This window comes from Paroedura picta, chromosome 5 (assembly GCF_049243985.1).
Source record: "Paroedura picta isolate Pp20150507F chromosome 5, Ppicta_v3.0, whole genome shotgun sequence".
NCBI classification, from domain to species: Eukaryota; Metazoa; Chordata; class Lepidosauria; order Squamata; family Gekkonidae; genus Paroedura; species Paroedura picta.
This window is the reverse complement of record NC_135373.1, coordinates 80,008,925-80,022,342: the sequence shown is the minus strand read 5'-3', so window position 1 is coordinate 80,022,342 and position 13,418 is coordinate 80,008,925. Positions and strand designations below refer to the sequence as shown.

Here is a 13,418-nt window from a genome sequence, read left to right as displayed (position 1 = left end):
TTTTAAAGTCCACATACCAAAGTGATAGAAATGACCCCAACATATCTTTCCCTTCTATTTTTTGCCTATCATCCACAGCTATAATTCAGCTATACTTCAATTGATCAGCCTACAATTTTCCATATGTTTTACTAGGAGGCAGTGGAATTAAACATGTCTATGCAATCATAACATCAAATGAAGTGTAAATATAATTAGTGTTAAAATTAACCTGCACTTACACATTTCCATAATTGTAAAAGAGTTAAACATTTTAAAAGATGTGATCTAACAATTTTTTTTAAAGAGATTTGATCTAACACAGAACTTAATGTTCATACAGTCCTCAGTAAAGATAGAGAAGATTCACAAGTATATACTGGAAGATCAATTGTTTGCTGAGCATGTTGATTTCAAACAGATAAAATTACTAGTGTTTATATCATGCAATCATCTTTGTTTCAATTACATTTGTCTCTCATTATATAGTACTATTTCTAAACAATAAAACTATTGTCTTAAAAAAATTAAGCTCACTAAATGTTTTAAAGATGTCCCTTATTATTTACACATGAAATAAACTACAGTTACATATGAAAGGATTATATAACTTTGATTATCTAAAATATTTCAAACAGCTCAGCAATATTACCAGGCTAAGAATATTCCACAAGATCTTTCGATATGTCTAGCATTACCCTGGCTAGGGCTAAGCCTGCTCAAAGTGCAGTTTTAATACACACTGAATTTTTAATAAGTAATAAATATTGTTCTCAGTTTTAGTAGCCTCAATACTTCCAAGACCTATTCGTTTAAATTACTCTGAAGATAGAATAATTGAACAGCTGATAAACCAAATACTAGTTTACAGCATCTCTTATTAGGAGTATCACTGAAACAGAACATTATAGCAACAAGATACAGAAAATGCTATAAAAAGTAGATCCTCTGACTTACCACATCAAGAGTCACTTTTCTACATAATATTATGTTATTTCCCTATAGAATTACGGTACACAAGGTAGCTAAAATATATTAAAACCACTTTAATACTGTAAATAATTTTTAGTTGCCCTGCACAGGAATTCAATTGTAATTTAAAACTTCAAACAGAATCCCTCTGAAAGTCTCTTCTGTTTTAGTGGTTTCTAAAGATAAAGCAGTTTTGTTTTACAAAAGCAATATCTATTGTTGTCCTGTACTATTCTGGCAAGTGATGTCAACATACAGATGCTCGCTTTCATTCAGTTAAATGATCATCAATTTTAATAAAATAGCATTTATCTCTATCTCTAAGAAATATAAAATGAAATATGCATAGCATACAAATCCCATGCATTTCCAAGTCAGTTAGGAACACACGTTTGCTGAAAGGCAAAAAATTATCCTGATGCTGTGAGGTAAAGGAGGCTGAAGTCAGGTTCAATAAAATAAATGGCATCATAAATACATCTGAATAGCCACAGCAGGCTTCATCACTTTGTTGCATAAGAATGAAGATTTGCTGCCATCCCTTCCAGTACATAATCCCTGAGACAACAAAGGGGATTCCCATTGTCATTGTCTTCATCTGCAGCTGATCATCACCAGCACTAGCAAGGCAGTAGCTTGCGCAGTTATCTCCACAGCGGGCAATGTCACAACCCGACCAACAGCACAAACTACTACCTCAGCCAGGACCATGGTGTGCCTGACCCATCCTGCAAAAAAACAAAAACAAAACCGGGCACAGCGATGTAGGAAAGCTCAACCCAAAACAAAATTTAAGGAGACCGAGAACCGCTCCTCGATTCCTTCAGCGATCCGTTTGCCTCTTTTATCTGCAGCAGACATCAGCCAGACTCCTTCTGCCAAGGCAGCGATGAGGAAACCCCGCCCAGATCCCTCCTCAAGCGTTACCCTTTTCCTTGCATGACCCGAGGGTGACGTGAACAGCTTCGCTCATGAGACCCATTACAGGCCCAGCTGAGGTAGGAACAGTGAGCGGAATTGTCCACCGGCGAGCAGCTCCGCCGACGTGGAGAAGGAAGCGGGGGAGGGAGAGAAAAACGGGAGGAGCTCTCCTCACTCTCTCTCAGGGCCTCCCTCACTGCAGCGCCGGAGGGGGGGGGGCGCCTCCTGAGCTCGGGCGCGCGCGCATCCACCCTCGCCTCCATCCCAGCGACGGAGACTCCCCCGCCCCCGCCAGTCCGGCCCGTTTCCCATCCCCTCCTCCACAAAAGAGGGCGGCGAGGAGAGAGCGGGCAGTCGTGCGCTTGCGGGGGGGGGGGGAGGTTGGAAGTGAACGGCGCCGTTTAGCAAAAGGCGCCCTTCCAAGCCCTCGTGCGCCGCAGCCGTTAGGTGCCGTCTTCCTCCCTCACCTCCCCCGTCACCGTCCGGCAAGGCGAAAACGGGAACACGCTCGTAGAAGCCACGCCGCCAACGGGTGCTCCGTCCTTCGACGACGACTGCGCATATCCCCGCCCCTCTATTTCCTGTTCCTCGCGGTAGCGAGAGCACCTCCCTCTCTGGCGGGCCCCAAGCGAGAGACTTCTCCCTCATCGTGGTTCCCGCCCTTTTTGAGACTCCGCGGTCCCCGGTCCTTCCTCCCCCCATTGAGCGTGCCGCCTACCTAGCCCGGTCCCTCCCTGAGCAGCCCACAGAGATCGCTCCTGAGGAAATGTCCCACAGAGAAGGGCGATTGGGGAGGGGAGGAGAAAAGACAACGCGCGAGGACAGAGAGGTCCCGCTTGGTACACGTGACTATTCTTACGCACCACCTATCCTGACGCCGCCATTTTGAAAGAAGAAAAAAGGAGCCGTAGCTTCGCTTTCGTCTGTCCCCTTCCCTTCTCCACGGTGGCGCGCAAAGGCGTCACGCTGTTCTCGCAGCAAGGGGAGGGGGGGAGGACTGTTCGCGCGAGGATTACTGGGAAATGTAGTCCTGCGGCAACCCGCGGGGTGGCGGCGCTGATGGTCTCTGCGAGCGTCAGCTGTACGTTAAATAGGCCCGGCACCCTCCACTTTGAGTTACTGAATAATAATCGCGAAAAGTATCCCGGATATGCCTTCTGAAAAGAAAGTAACGATAAACGAATAACTATTTTTAATATTCCGGAGGTAGCCGTGTTTTTCTGGAGCAGCAGAACAAAGTTTGAGTCCAGTAGCACTTTTAAGACCATCAAAGTTGTATTTAAGATATACATGCTTGTGTCAGAATAAAACTTCGATGATCTTAAATATACTACTAAACTCAAACTTTGTTCAACAATTTTAAGATAAATTCAAGTGCGTAGCCGCTTTGGTCTGAAGCAGCAGAACAAATTTTTAGGCCAATGGCAGCTTTATAGCCAACAGTTTCATGTGCTCGCACACTTCTTCAGTTACAAAATATCAGGAATCCCAGAAGTGCGGATCCTGCCAAATGATCCTTACGCCCTAAAGAGATTTCACGGAAGCTAGTAGCCTTGGTGTTTGACGTCCGCACCCAAGTACCTTAAAAGTGACCAGAGCAGGCTTGAATTGGGCTCGGAAACAATTTGAATATACTTTTTCAGCGTTTCTGTTAACAGATGAGCGTTGGTATTCCAACCGGTCTCCAAGAGCAAATCTGTACAGCATTTAGTGAAAGGTAACTTTCAAAGATATCAAGGTATTAAGGATGATAGCAGAGGCTGACATAGACCGCAGGAAAATCTGTCGTTATTTCCCGTTTTTCATACTGCTTGATTCCATGTAAATATTCTAGGGACCCTAGCATTCGCTTATAAGCAGAGTTCTAGACAAAGTTTCCACCTGTCTGTTTTTGGAATTACGAATATGATCGCTACACCCTCAATCCCTTTCCATATTGCAATGATTGTGTATTTATTACAGTATGTGCTTTTGGGTTTGATGAAATGTAGAGTGGGATGTCATCAGTGAACTTCAAAATGACGTGTATAATTCAGGGACATCACATCAATGCATTGATGGAACGTTGCAACACTGCTCAAGATCCTGAGTACCTCCTCATTGGCAGCTGTGCATATTACCTATCCATTTCTAATTGAACTGTTTTGAAAGCATAAAATGCGTTTGGAGCTCATTTTCTGCAGCAGAGGTGAATGAACAGCACAATTTGTCCTGTCTGTATATTAAAAACAGTATTTTGTGTATCCCATACCCATGCCTTCTAATGCTTGAACGTCTTGATGCCAAGGTATTCTTGACACCAGTGCACATTGTCTTTATTCATTTTCCAGGTTTATCTCTACTAGAGTGTTATAGATAATAGCATATACCAGAGCACACATGCAGTTCCTCAGAGATCAATACCTTAACCCAGCAATAGAGATCTGGAGTCCCATGTGGAAATGTGAATTCTCACATGAGTTTTGCAAGCAAAGGCTTCTTGTATATTTCACTGCAATGGCTACTTCTGTTCCCTCACTCACTATGGCAGCCCCAACAAAGGTTTTGGGTTTAATTTGAAGCAAAAATTAGAAAATGTGCCCAGTCCCTTAAACATTAGATAAGACAGTTAAAAGCATTTAAAATGTGTTATTATTTAAAAGTGCGACAAACATTTGAGAGACCACTTGGAATACATTTTGTCTTTAGGCATAACCCTTAGGAAACCTTTCCACGGCAATACTTGACACAGAGGTCAAACAAAATAATCCAGATGAATATTCCTTTGCAGCATTAATTTTGTGAAACAGTCTACTGACAAAAGATTTTTAATACATTTATTTTCAATAAAGTACTCAGATTTTAGGAACACAGGAATTAGGGTATAATATTGGGTAACAGAAAATGTAAGCCAATGAAAAGCAGTGCAGTTAAGTTAGGATGGAGGAGGTAGGGCTTAAATGTTTATAAAATAACTAAAAAACAAATGACAAAAAACCATGGGTATATGTTCACCCTTAGCCATGAATTGGAATCTTTTTTAAAAGAAAAAAAGCACTCTGATCTTCCAAAGTGAGCAAACTGGTGATCCCTGGCCCAAGGGATGTATGTTTGGCCTCAGCCAGGGCCATTTTGATCCTGGCCCTGACTTGGTGAAATGAACTCCCAGAAGAACTGCAGGCCCTAAAGTTCCGAAGGGCCTGAAAAACAGAACTCTTTTGCTTGGCGCTTGGTTGAAGCCAACAAGTTAGGACACCACTGATAGGGTCCTCCTCCATAACTCTCTCTCACCCTGGATTGAGAAGAGAGCAAAGCTGTTCAGATCGCAGATATGGCAACTACAGTGTACTGTTCATTTTAATGGTTTTTAACTGTTATTGTTTTACGATTGTTTATTGCTTATGTTGTAAATTGCCCTGAGACGACTGTGCTGACAGGGTGCAGTATAGTAATTGAATTAATAAATTTAAAATAATGGATAATTGGACATAAATCTTAGTTATGTTGGATGGAGCTTTGGAAACAACCTGGGGCTTGAAAAATAGCAAATGCAGGAAGGGCCGTAGATGATCCCTGGGAAATTATGGGCTAGTTCGCCTAGGATCTTTTCTAGCAAGCTGAATGCTGTCACAAAAGACAGAATTATTGAGCACAGAGGAATAAGCTCTACTGATAAGAACCAGCATATGTTTGTAAAGAGAAGGCCTGTCTCAGCAACCTTTAGGAGACTGTTGGAAAAGTTTCTAATATATGTATGTGACAGAGCTAAAAAAGATGTCCCAGAGACAAAGCAATCAATGTGAACAGTGCTGTGAACACATCAACAGGAGCTGTACAGGAAGAGTTAGAAACTGCCAGAGAGGACAACAGATCCTCTAGTGGTTTAGAAACTAATCCCCCACCCCAAAAATAGAGTTTATAGGCAGCCAATTAATGTTCAGCTAGAGTTTCAGATCAAACAATAATTAGAATTTATTGCTTAGGAGGTAGTAACTGCCGGTACGTTAGGTAGTTTTCAGATGAATGCAGTGGATAAACTTGCCACTGACTGTGAACCACAATGACTAAATGGAACCTGTGTGTATGTAGGCAACAGCCCTTGTATTACAGCATGGAGGGAGCAACAACAGAGGGTACTTTTGCCTCTCCCCTGGTTGTAGGCCTTGGTGGGATATCTGCTTGGTCACTTTGTGAAATAAGATGCTAGACAAGGCAGAACACTAATCTGATCTGGCATGGCTGTTCTTGTGAAGATTTACTTGAGGGTTATGGGATGCTTCTGAAGCGTGATAGGTTTTTTTTCTAGGTACATTTTAATGGCTTGATTATTTGGATTCGCTGACACACTCCTCTCACTACTACTTTGCCAACAGTTTGGTCACTGTTGAAACAGGATTTATTGAAGGATAATCAGATCTCTTTTCTTGCTGACCTAAAATACAAAGACATGTAGAAGATTACAGTTAATAAAGCACTATTACTGAAATGTATTGAGCTCATTGTCTTGTAAGTAGGGATACTGGAGATAACTGAGGTGGTGGAACAAGAATATCACTACTTTAGGGAAAGACAGCAATCATCTAAAATTATACATTTGATAGTTTGGTCAGTGTTTAGAATTATCATCAAAGAACATAAACCAACTATAAGCAAGTTTTCTTTAACTGTGGAAGAAAATAGTAATACTTTAGCAGCTTACATGGGGGAGGGGAGAGACATGCATTGCAATCCAGAAAAAAGTAAGTCAACTTGAGATGGATTGACTCAATAAAGGAAGCTATGGCTCTTGGTTTGCAGGACCTGAGAATGGCTGTTAATGAGAGAACATTTTGGAGGACATTAATTCATAGGGTTACATTTGATTACAAGATCTCAATACCAATACTTTTTCAGATATAGATTAATCACCAAAAGCTGCCCTCAGAATGGGAATAACCAATACATTTTAAAGCACCAGGGAATCGTTTAAATAACTTTAAAATTGTCTTTGCTAGTCATATCTAATAATTACTAAACAGAAGTACATATATACTGAACTAATGAAAGTTGTTACCATCATTTATATTATGTAGCAGGTTAAGGAAAAGCTTTTAATCATGAGCCTTTTGAATTCCAGAATTATGTCTGTTGAGAAAGAACGATTAAAAAAAATCAAGCAATACCACTTACTTTAACTTTTCAGAAGCAAAACTAGCTTGGTATTTAACCAGTTATATTTCTACGACATGGAAAATAAGTCATTTGGCTAGGAAGAACAGGGTACAGTCATAATTTGAGAGTAAATTAGAAGTTTCAGATAGACATAGGCATGAAATACCATCTAAGTAAGCTCAGTGGATTTTCCCGGTGGGATGCAGGATATCTTTGGGTAGAAACAGCAAATGCTTCTTTGTAATTGTGTTTCTACCTTCCATTTGCATTCACTGAACATATGAAGGAAACAGCAAAACCATGCCTACTGGCACCACCTTCATGCATTCAAGAACAAATGTGAACAAAACCAGAACCGTATGCACACAGTCTTTCTGCATGCAGCTGAGTCTTGTCTTTCGTGAGGTTCCTGGGTTGTATTCATGTATTTCATTGAATATATGGGATTAAAGGGCATGATCACTATTCATCTGTCCTCTCCCCACCCCCTATATTCAGTGATTGTAATGAAGGTACCCAGGAAACTCTTAGGAAATATGGAACTAAGTACCCTTGACGAGTTTTGCTGAATGCTATTTGGCAGAAGGTCTTGAATTCAGTTTAATCAATCATCAGCTCTAGCCTACTCATTAGTACTAAATTTCTATTTTCAAATGTTAGATTCAAGTGGGTAGCCGTATTGGTCTGAAGTAGCACAAAAAATAGCACCTTTAAGACCAACAAACATTTATTCAAGTGTCTGTCATTAATTACTAACAGGGACAGTTATTTCTTTAACTAGTTTTCAAGCCCTCTGTACTCCCTATACAGTGGGTGCTAGGGCAGTTTCAAAATATTAAGAAGAACCATGGATAAGATGTTTTAGTGAACTACAACTGAACTCAAAAGGACTGATTAGCTGTTTTAGCAAATAACTATATGGCATAATATGTCATAATTTGGATACTATGACACAGTTTTCTAATTTGACACTGATTATACACACACACATACACTCTTATGATTCTTGTTCTATTTTGTCTGAGGAAGTGTGCCCGCATGTAAAACTTCATGCCTTGAATAAATCTTTGTTAGTCTTAAAGGTGCTATTGGAAGCAATTTTCAAATGTTTGTTTTTAAAGTATAAATTACTAGACATCTAAACATTAATTACTTTTAAAAGCCATATTAAAATTTTAAAAGATTTCTTAATTTTGATTTGTACATTTTTGCTTTTTGGTGTGACAAAAAGGTACAGGCCTGTGAAGCACAATAAAAAAATAAAAGAATCCATCACTGCAAGGGAGGCTTGGAGGAGAGAACAGAACATGGGGCTTTGCCATGCAGAGTGGCTAATGCAAATTTATAGTGTTTGCAACAGTATTTATTGTGGTCTGATAGGTAATATGTATCTGTAGAATATGCCATCTGCATTGTTTTACTGAAGCCCTGTCTCACATTAGGAACCAATAGAAGAAGTATGCAGCTGAACAGCATGCGGTGGTATTATCAGGACTGAATAAAATCTACATTAAAAATTGTACATTCCACATTGAAAATGGCTGAAAAGACCACCCACATCATAGCACTGCATAGTATAGTAAAGGGAAACCAACAATTTTTCTTTGACAGTTTACTATATCTCTAAACTATCTTCAAAAATACACTTCTTGGTTTTTATCACACACATGTTATACTCAAAAGAGTAGAACAATTATTTTTCAGTTGAAAAGACATTACAAAACAAAGCACTTAAGATTATTAAAACAATGGACCATACAAGTAAAATATTGCTGATATATGAAATCATCTTGGTTCAGTCATAACTTAACAACAGGGACTAATGCCTTTTGTGGCCAAAAAAAAAATGACATAGAAGTTTAAAATAGGAGGTCATAATAAAAAAGCTGCCTACAAAAATGGGCAAACAACTGAAACAATTTAGTGAGATGAGGTATGGTAATGTTGGAGTGCTACACATAATATTTCTTCCTATTCAAATTCATTTATGTCAACATGGCTGCTCACAGTTTGCCACTATCTTTATTCATATGTCCTGTTAGCAGAATTCATTGGCCACAGATAAGATACATTCAAATATGCCAAAAAAGAAGAAAAAAATTAACTGCATGATCAGATATGAATGAACATATCTGCCAACACAGAAGGCAAATTTTAAGTAAAAATGCAAGCATACAACTCTGTATTTGTAATAAATACATTTTCACACTTTTAACATTATTAATGTTTTAAAAGAATTTAAATAATAAATGCAATTTTTTTACATAACTGTACGATTTATTATACACACAAGTACAGCTTCCCTTTGTTTACAAAGGCTGGTTACATATAATGTGGAATGTTACAGTACCATCTTGCATAAAATTTAGTACAATTTTGTACTTGAAAAATGGTGCAAAACCACCTAATAAAACCAAATGAACAGAAGCCCCCCTTAATTACATCATTAACACATACACAACGAGCTGTACATAAGCCCACTTTTCAATCACCACTTCAAGATAGTGAGGCAAACTGTACTCTAAAATGGATTCCACTCCAGTCAGTCAAAGGCTGGCATTGCTACTCGGCCTGAAACATTTACAAAACAAGCTTGAAGTGATGCGAATCACTGAGTTCTGGTTAGTACAGTTTAAAGGTGGTCAAATACTGCTTGCCAAGTATTAGTCACAAGAGATTTCCTTGGAGGTGTCTCATATCACAAACATTCTTTTGATGAATGTACTTTTTTTCATTCTAAGTACAAAAATTATTTGGTCAAGACTCTCCATTCTGTACCTTGGATGCTGGTGGGTGCATAAAGTCCTTAAAGGGAACTAAAGCTTCTTTGAGAGCAGAGCAGACTTCTGAAGATGAGCAAGTGATACATTCTACTAACGTTGGGTACAAGGCAATAACCTGTGCCCATGTGTTAGCATCAACTGTAAAAAAAAAAGAAAAAAAGGTAATTGTGTTATTTTTTCCAGTGCTCTGTTTTATAGAAGGGAAAAGAATTCTAACTAGAACCCAAGAAAGAGGCAAAAATATTTACCGAGCTGATGAGCCACAGTAAGGTAAATTCCCGTGCCCCAATCTTAATTCAGTCAATAAAAGTAACCAACAAGTAATCTGAAACTCCTGAGGTTTTAGTTGCAGGCAGTCTGGATTTAATAGTCTAGATTTAATATTCACTGCAACTTCTGATTTGTTACTTTTGTAGTGTGGGGAAAAAGCTTGCCACTCATATGAAACAACTCATAACATGTTTCTCTATAGAAAAGCTCGAATTAACTTAGCCACAATTATTTATTTACACACACATTTATAGCCTGTCTTTCCACTTAAGCAAAGCCTTCCAAGTGGCTTAAAACCAAATTAAATCAACAACCCTTAATTTTTTAAAAAACCCCACAAACTTGAAGGTGACAGAAAGAATCTTGAGAAGTAACAGTCAGCTGTGCATGAAATAAACAGTACAATACATTTCCAATTTTAATGCGATTATTTTATGCTGATATATTTTAATTGTCTGTAAACTGCCTCAAATTCCTTCAGGGGACAGAAATGGATAGAAATGAATAAAGTTCTGTTTTTGGAATGACAAATTTAGAAATAACAAAAATCACGTTGAATTTGAGGATCATTCATTATGATCACTGAAGCCATTCTCAGGAATCTAGCTTTAATTTTTTTTAATGGAATGAAGTACTTTTAGTCTTTCAAAATGCTCATTCATTGACAATATGCTGCCATAAGAAAAACAATGGCTGAGTTAAGCATATAAAATACAATAAACACTTAAGGATTTAAATGTGCTATTATAATTAGGAAGCAAACATACATTTTTCAATTTCAGTTCTCCATTATAAAAATACAACCTGAATAATATTTTGTCTTTTATTTTATAAAGAATTACATAGGATGATTTAAAGCTTTGTATAAATAAAAAGACAAAACATCATCAATTATCATCTAATAGCATATTGTACAGAATTATTTTTACTTACCATTTTCAGGCTGCGTTTTTTTAAGAGAATCTATGAGTGTACTGACAGCTTTTAAAACAAATATTATTTCTGTGACTTGCTGCCTATAAAGAGGAAATGAGGCGTGGATTTAAAGTTTTCAGATAATTAAATGACATATTGGTTAAAACTATCTAAAATAATTAAATTATTTTATTATTTTAAATTATTTTAAAATAATTAAAATACATATCTGTAAGCCTCTAAACAAAAATCAGCATTAGGATGGAATTCATTTTCAGGACACAATTCAACATAATCAATTAAAACATCTTTAAGCAAGCAGTGGAGTAAAAGACTGACACTGCATTTTTTGCTGAGATTTATGATATCACCAAATGGGATTTTAGGGCTTCTGACTGACAAAGAGCAATCACCATACCAAATAATTGTTTTAACTAATGGGGATTTAAAAAGCAGCTTGTGATAGGACATGGAAATCTACAGCTCAAAGAAATATCAAAATCCTTTTGAGTGAACACAAGCCCTTTAGCTCATCTGTTCTTTGGATCCCAGGCGCCTTTAATTCCAGAGTTCAAAAGTTCAGAAAAGGATTATTATCGTTAAGTGTGTTTCACTCTAACAGCGTCTCTCAATTGCACACTATTATTAATATCAGAAACAGAACTTTTGAGTTCTTTCATTGCTCCTTAAAACAGATTTTACTGAATTATAGCTTCTACTAGAATCACACTATACATTTGAGATTCTTAAAAAAATACACAGTGTGTGAGTGCATACCTTGGAAGGGGACATTTGCCACTAAGTCTTTCATCTTCTATGTAGCGATACAGTACATCTTGTGATCGTTTTAAGAGAACAGAGAGTGCCATTCGTGAAATGTAACCTTCCTGAGGGGTTGTTACTTTATTACTGAATGAAAACTGAAGCAAAGTTTCAAAGCACATCTTAGAAAATTCTTCTCTCATACGAATATCTATTTCTGCTTCTGTCAAAAGAAAAAATGGGAAGAACAGAAGAGTGTTTATGAAGGATAACAATTACAATTACACATGAGATCACACAAAAAAGCAACAAACTTCTATGATCATATGCTTTATTTTACAATATAACACACAAAATAAATTATGGTAGAGAAAAAAATTAATCCATTGGCCCCAAATCAAAGGAAATTATTATTTAAGCCTCTTTGTAAACAATGAGACAAAGTAACTGCAACTAATCATCCACTTGATTTCAATGGTACTTGTGCAACTAACTTTCTTTGGGTTAGGTCCCTTGGATCCCACTGACTTTGATAAAGGAGGAAAATTAAGGATAGCACAACATTCTTGTACAACACAATATAAATATTGCAACATATTATTGATCAGTAAGCAATATATTAAGCAACATCAGAACATATTAATTAATCAAAAGTCATCATTTACCTAATTCAAGATAGTGATTAGTAGCAACTGAATAACAGGTGCATAAGTCAGGAAGTGATACATTATACACAATATCTCCAATTTCCTAACTGATAGGGTGGTCTGAAGCAGCAGAACAAAGTCTGAGTCCAGTGGCACCTTTATCTATCTAATCGACCCCTATCTTCTAATGAGTGGTTAGGCTGACAATCTCCCTGAGCCCTTGGCTAGATGCCTGGAGGTGGTAGCGGAATGGTTTCAGTGCAGTTAAATGGAACTCAACCCCTTTGGATAGGTGGGAAAGGTTCAGACCAGGGAGCACACCTCCCACACCTGAACAGTGTAACTTAAAACTGCACAATCGGTCAGATACTTGGGAGTGATCCTTGACAATTCCTTAACAACGGAAACTATGGTCATGAAGGGAGCTCAACTGGCATTTTTCCATCTCTGCCCAGCTAAGCTACTAGCATCCTATTTTGCCCCAGAACACCTTGCCACAGTGATCCATGCAATGGTCACCTCTATTCTGAATTACTGTAACTCACTATACACAGGTCTTCCCTCACCCCTGCTCTGGAAATTACAACTGGTCACAAATGCAGCTGCTCAGATCCTTACCCAAACACCATGGAGAACCCACACCAATCCTTCAGGAGCTGCAATAGTTACCTGGTACAGGTACTCACTTTCAAGGCCACATGCAGTCCATGTCCTGTGTACCTCAAGGACCATTTGCTTGTCCACACCCCTTGAAGAATGGTACGCTCCATTCACTCTATCAGATTGGTAATCATGGGCCCAAAGAGCCTCGCATGGCCTCTACAAGAGCCAGGGACTTTTTGCCCATGGCCCCAACCTAGTGAAACGAGCTCCCCAATGCCCTCACCTGAAGGTTTCTTCTCTCCAGTGGGGTGAAATCATCCAGAGTGGTTAGGTCACACCTCTGCTCACCTAGCTAGGGCAACTGTAATGCAAATTTCTTGCAGCTACCTAGCTGGTGACCAGAGTCCGACCTTCCAGTTGTTCCCAAGCCCTGCTG

The 13,418-nt window shown here is 38.5% G+C and overlaps 1 protein-coding gene and 2 long non-coding RNA genes across 6 annotated transcripts in view; 1 reads left to right on the top strand and 2 right to left on the bottom strand.

Annotated features, from left to right (window-relative positions):
• LOC143838007 (uncharacterized) overlaps positions 1 to 2,856 on the bottom strand; it is an 82,595-nt gene extending 79,739 nt beyond the window's left edge. The window contains exon 1 of the long non-coding RNA XR_013231194.1: positions 2,736 to 2,856. This is a non-coding gene — a long non-coding RNA (uncharacterized LOC143838007). The remainder of the gene's footprint in view (positions 1 to 2,735) is intronic.
• LOC143838008 (uncharacterized) lies at positions 1,615 to 4,120 on the top strand. The gene is made up of 2 exons (XR_013231195.1): positions 1,615 to 1,949; positions 3,835 to 4,120. It is a non-coding gene; the product is annotated as an uncharacterized LOC143838008 (long non-coding RNA).
• Positions 4,121 to 4,674: 554 nt separating this feature from the next.
• Positions 4,675 to 13,418, bottom strand: part of MON2 (MON2 regulator of endosome-to-Golgi trafficking) — a 78,965-nt gene continuing 70,221 nt past the window's right edge. For 3 of the 4 annotated variants that reach the window (XM_077338662.1, XM_077338663.1, XM_077338664.1), the window contains 3 exons: positions 11,748 to 11,955; positions 10,989 to 11,071; positions 4,675 to 9,923 (listed from right to left, as the gene is read on the bottom strand). In XM_077338662.1, the coding sequence (XP_077194777.1) occupies positions 9,760 to 9,923; positions 10,989 to 11,071; positions 11,748 to 11,955 (455 nt within the window). In that variant the 3' untranslated portion in view covers positions 4,675 to 9,759. The remainder of the gene's footprint in view (positions 9,924 to 10,988; positions 11,072 to 11,747; positions 11,956 to 13,418) is intronic. The other variant, XR_013231192.1, reaches the window with a different exon arrangement.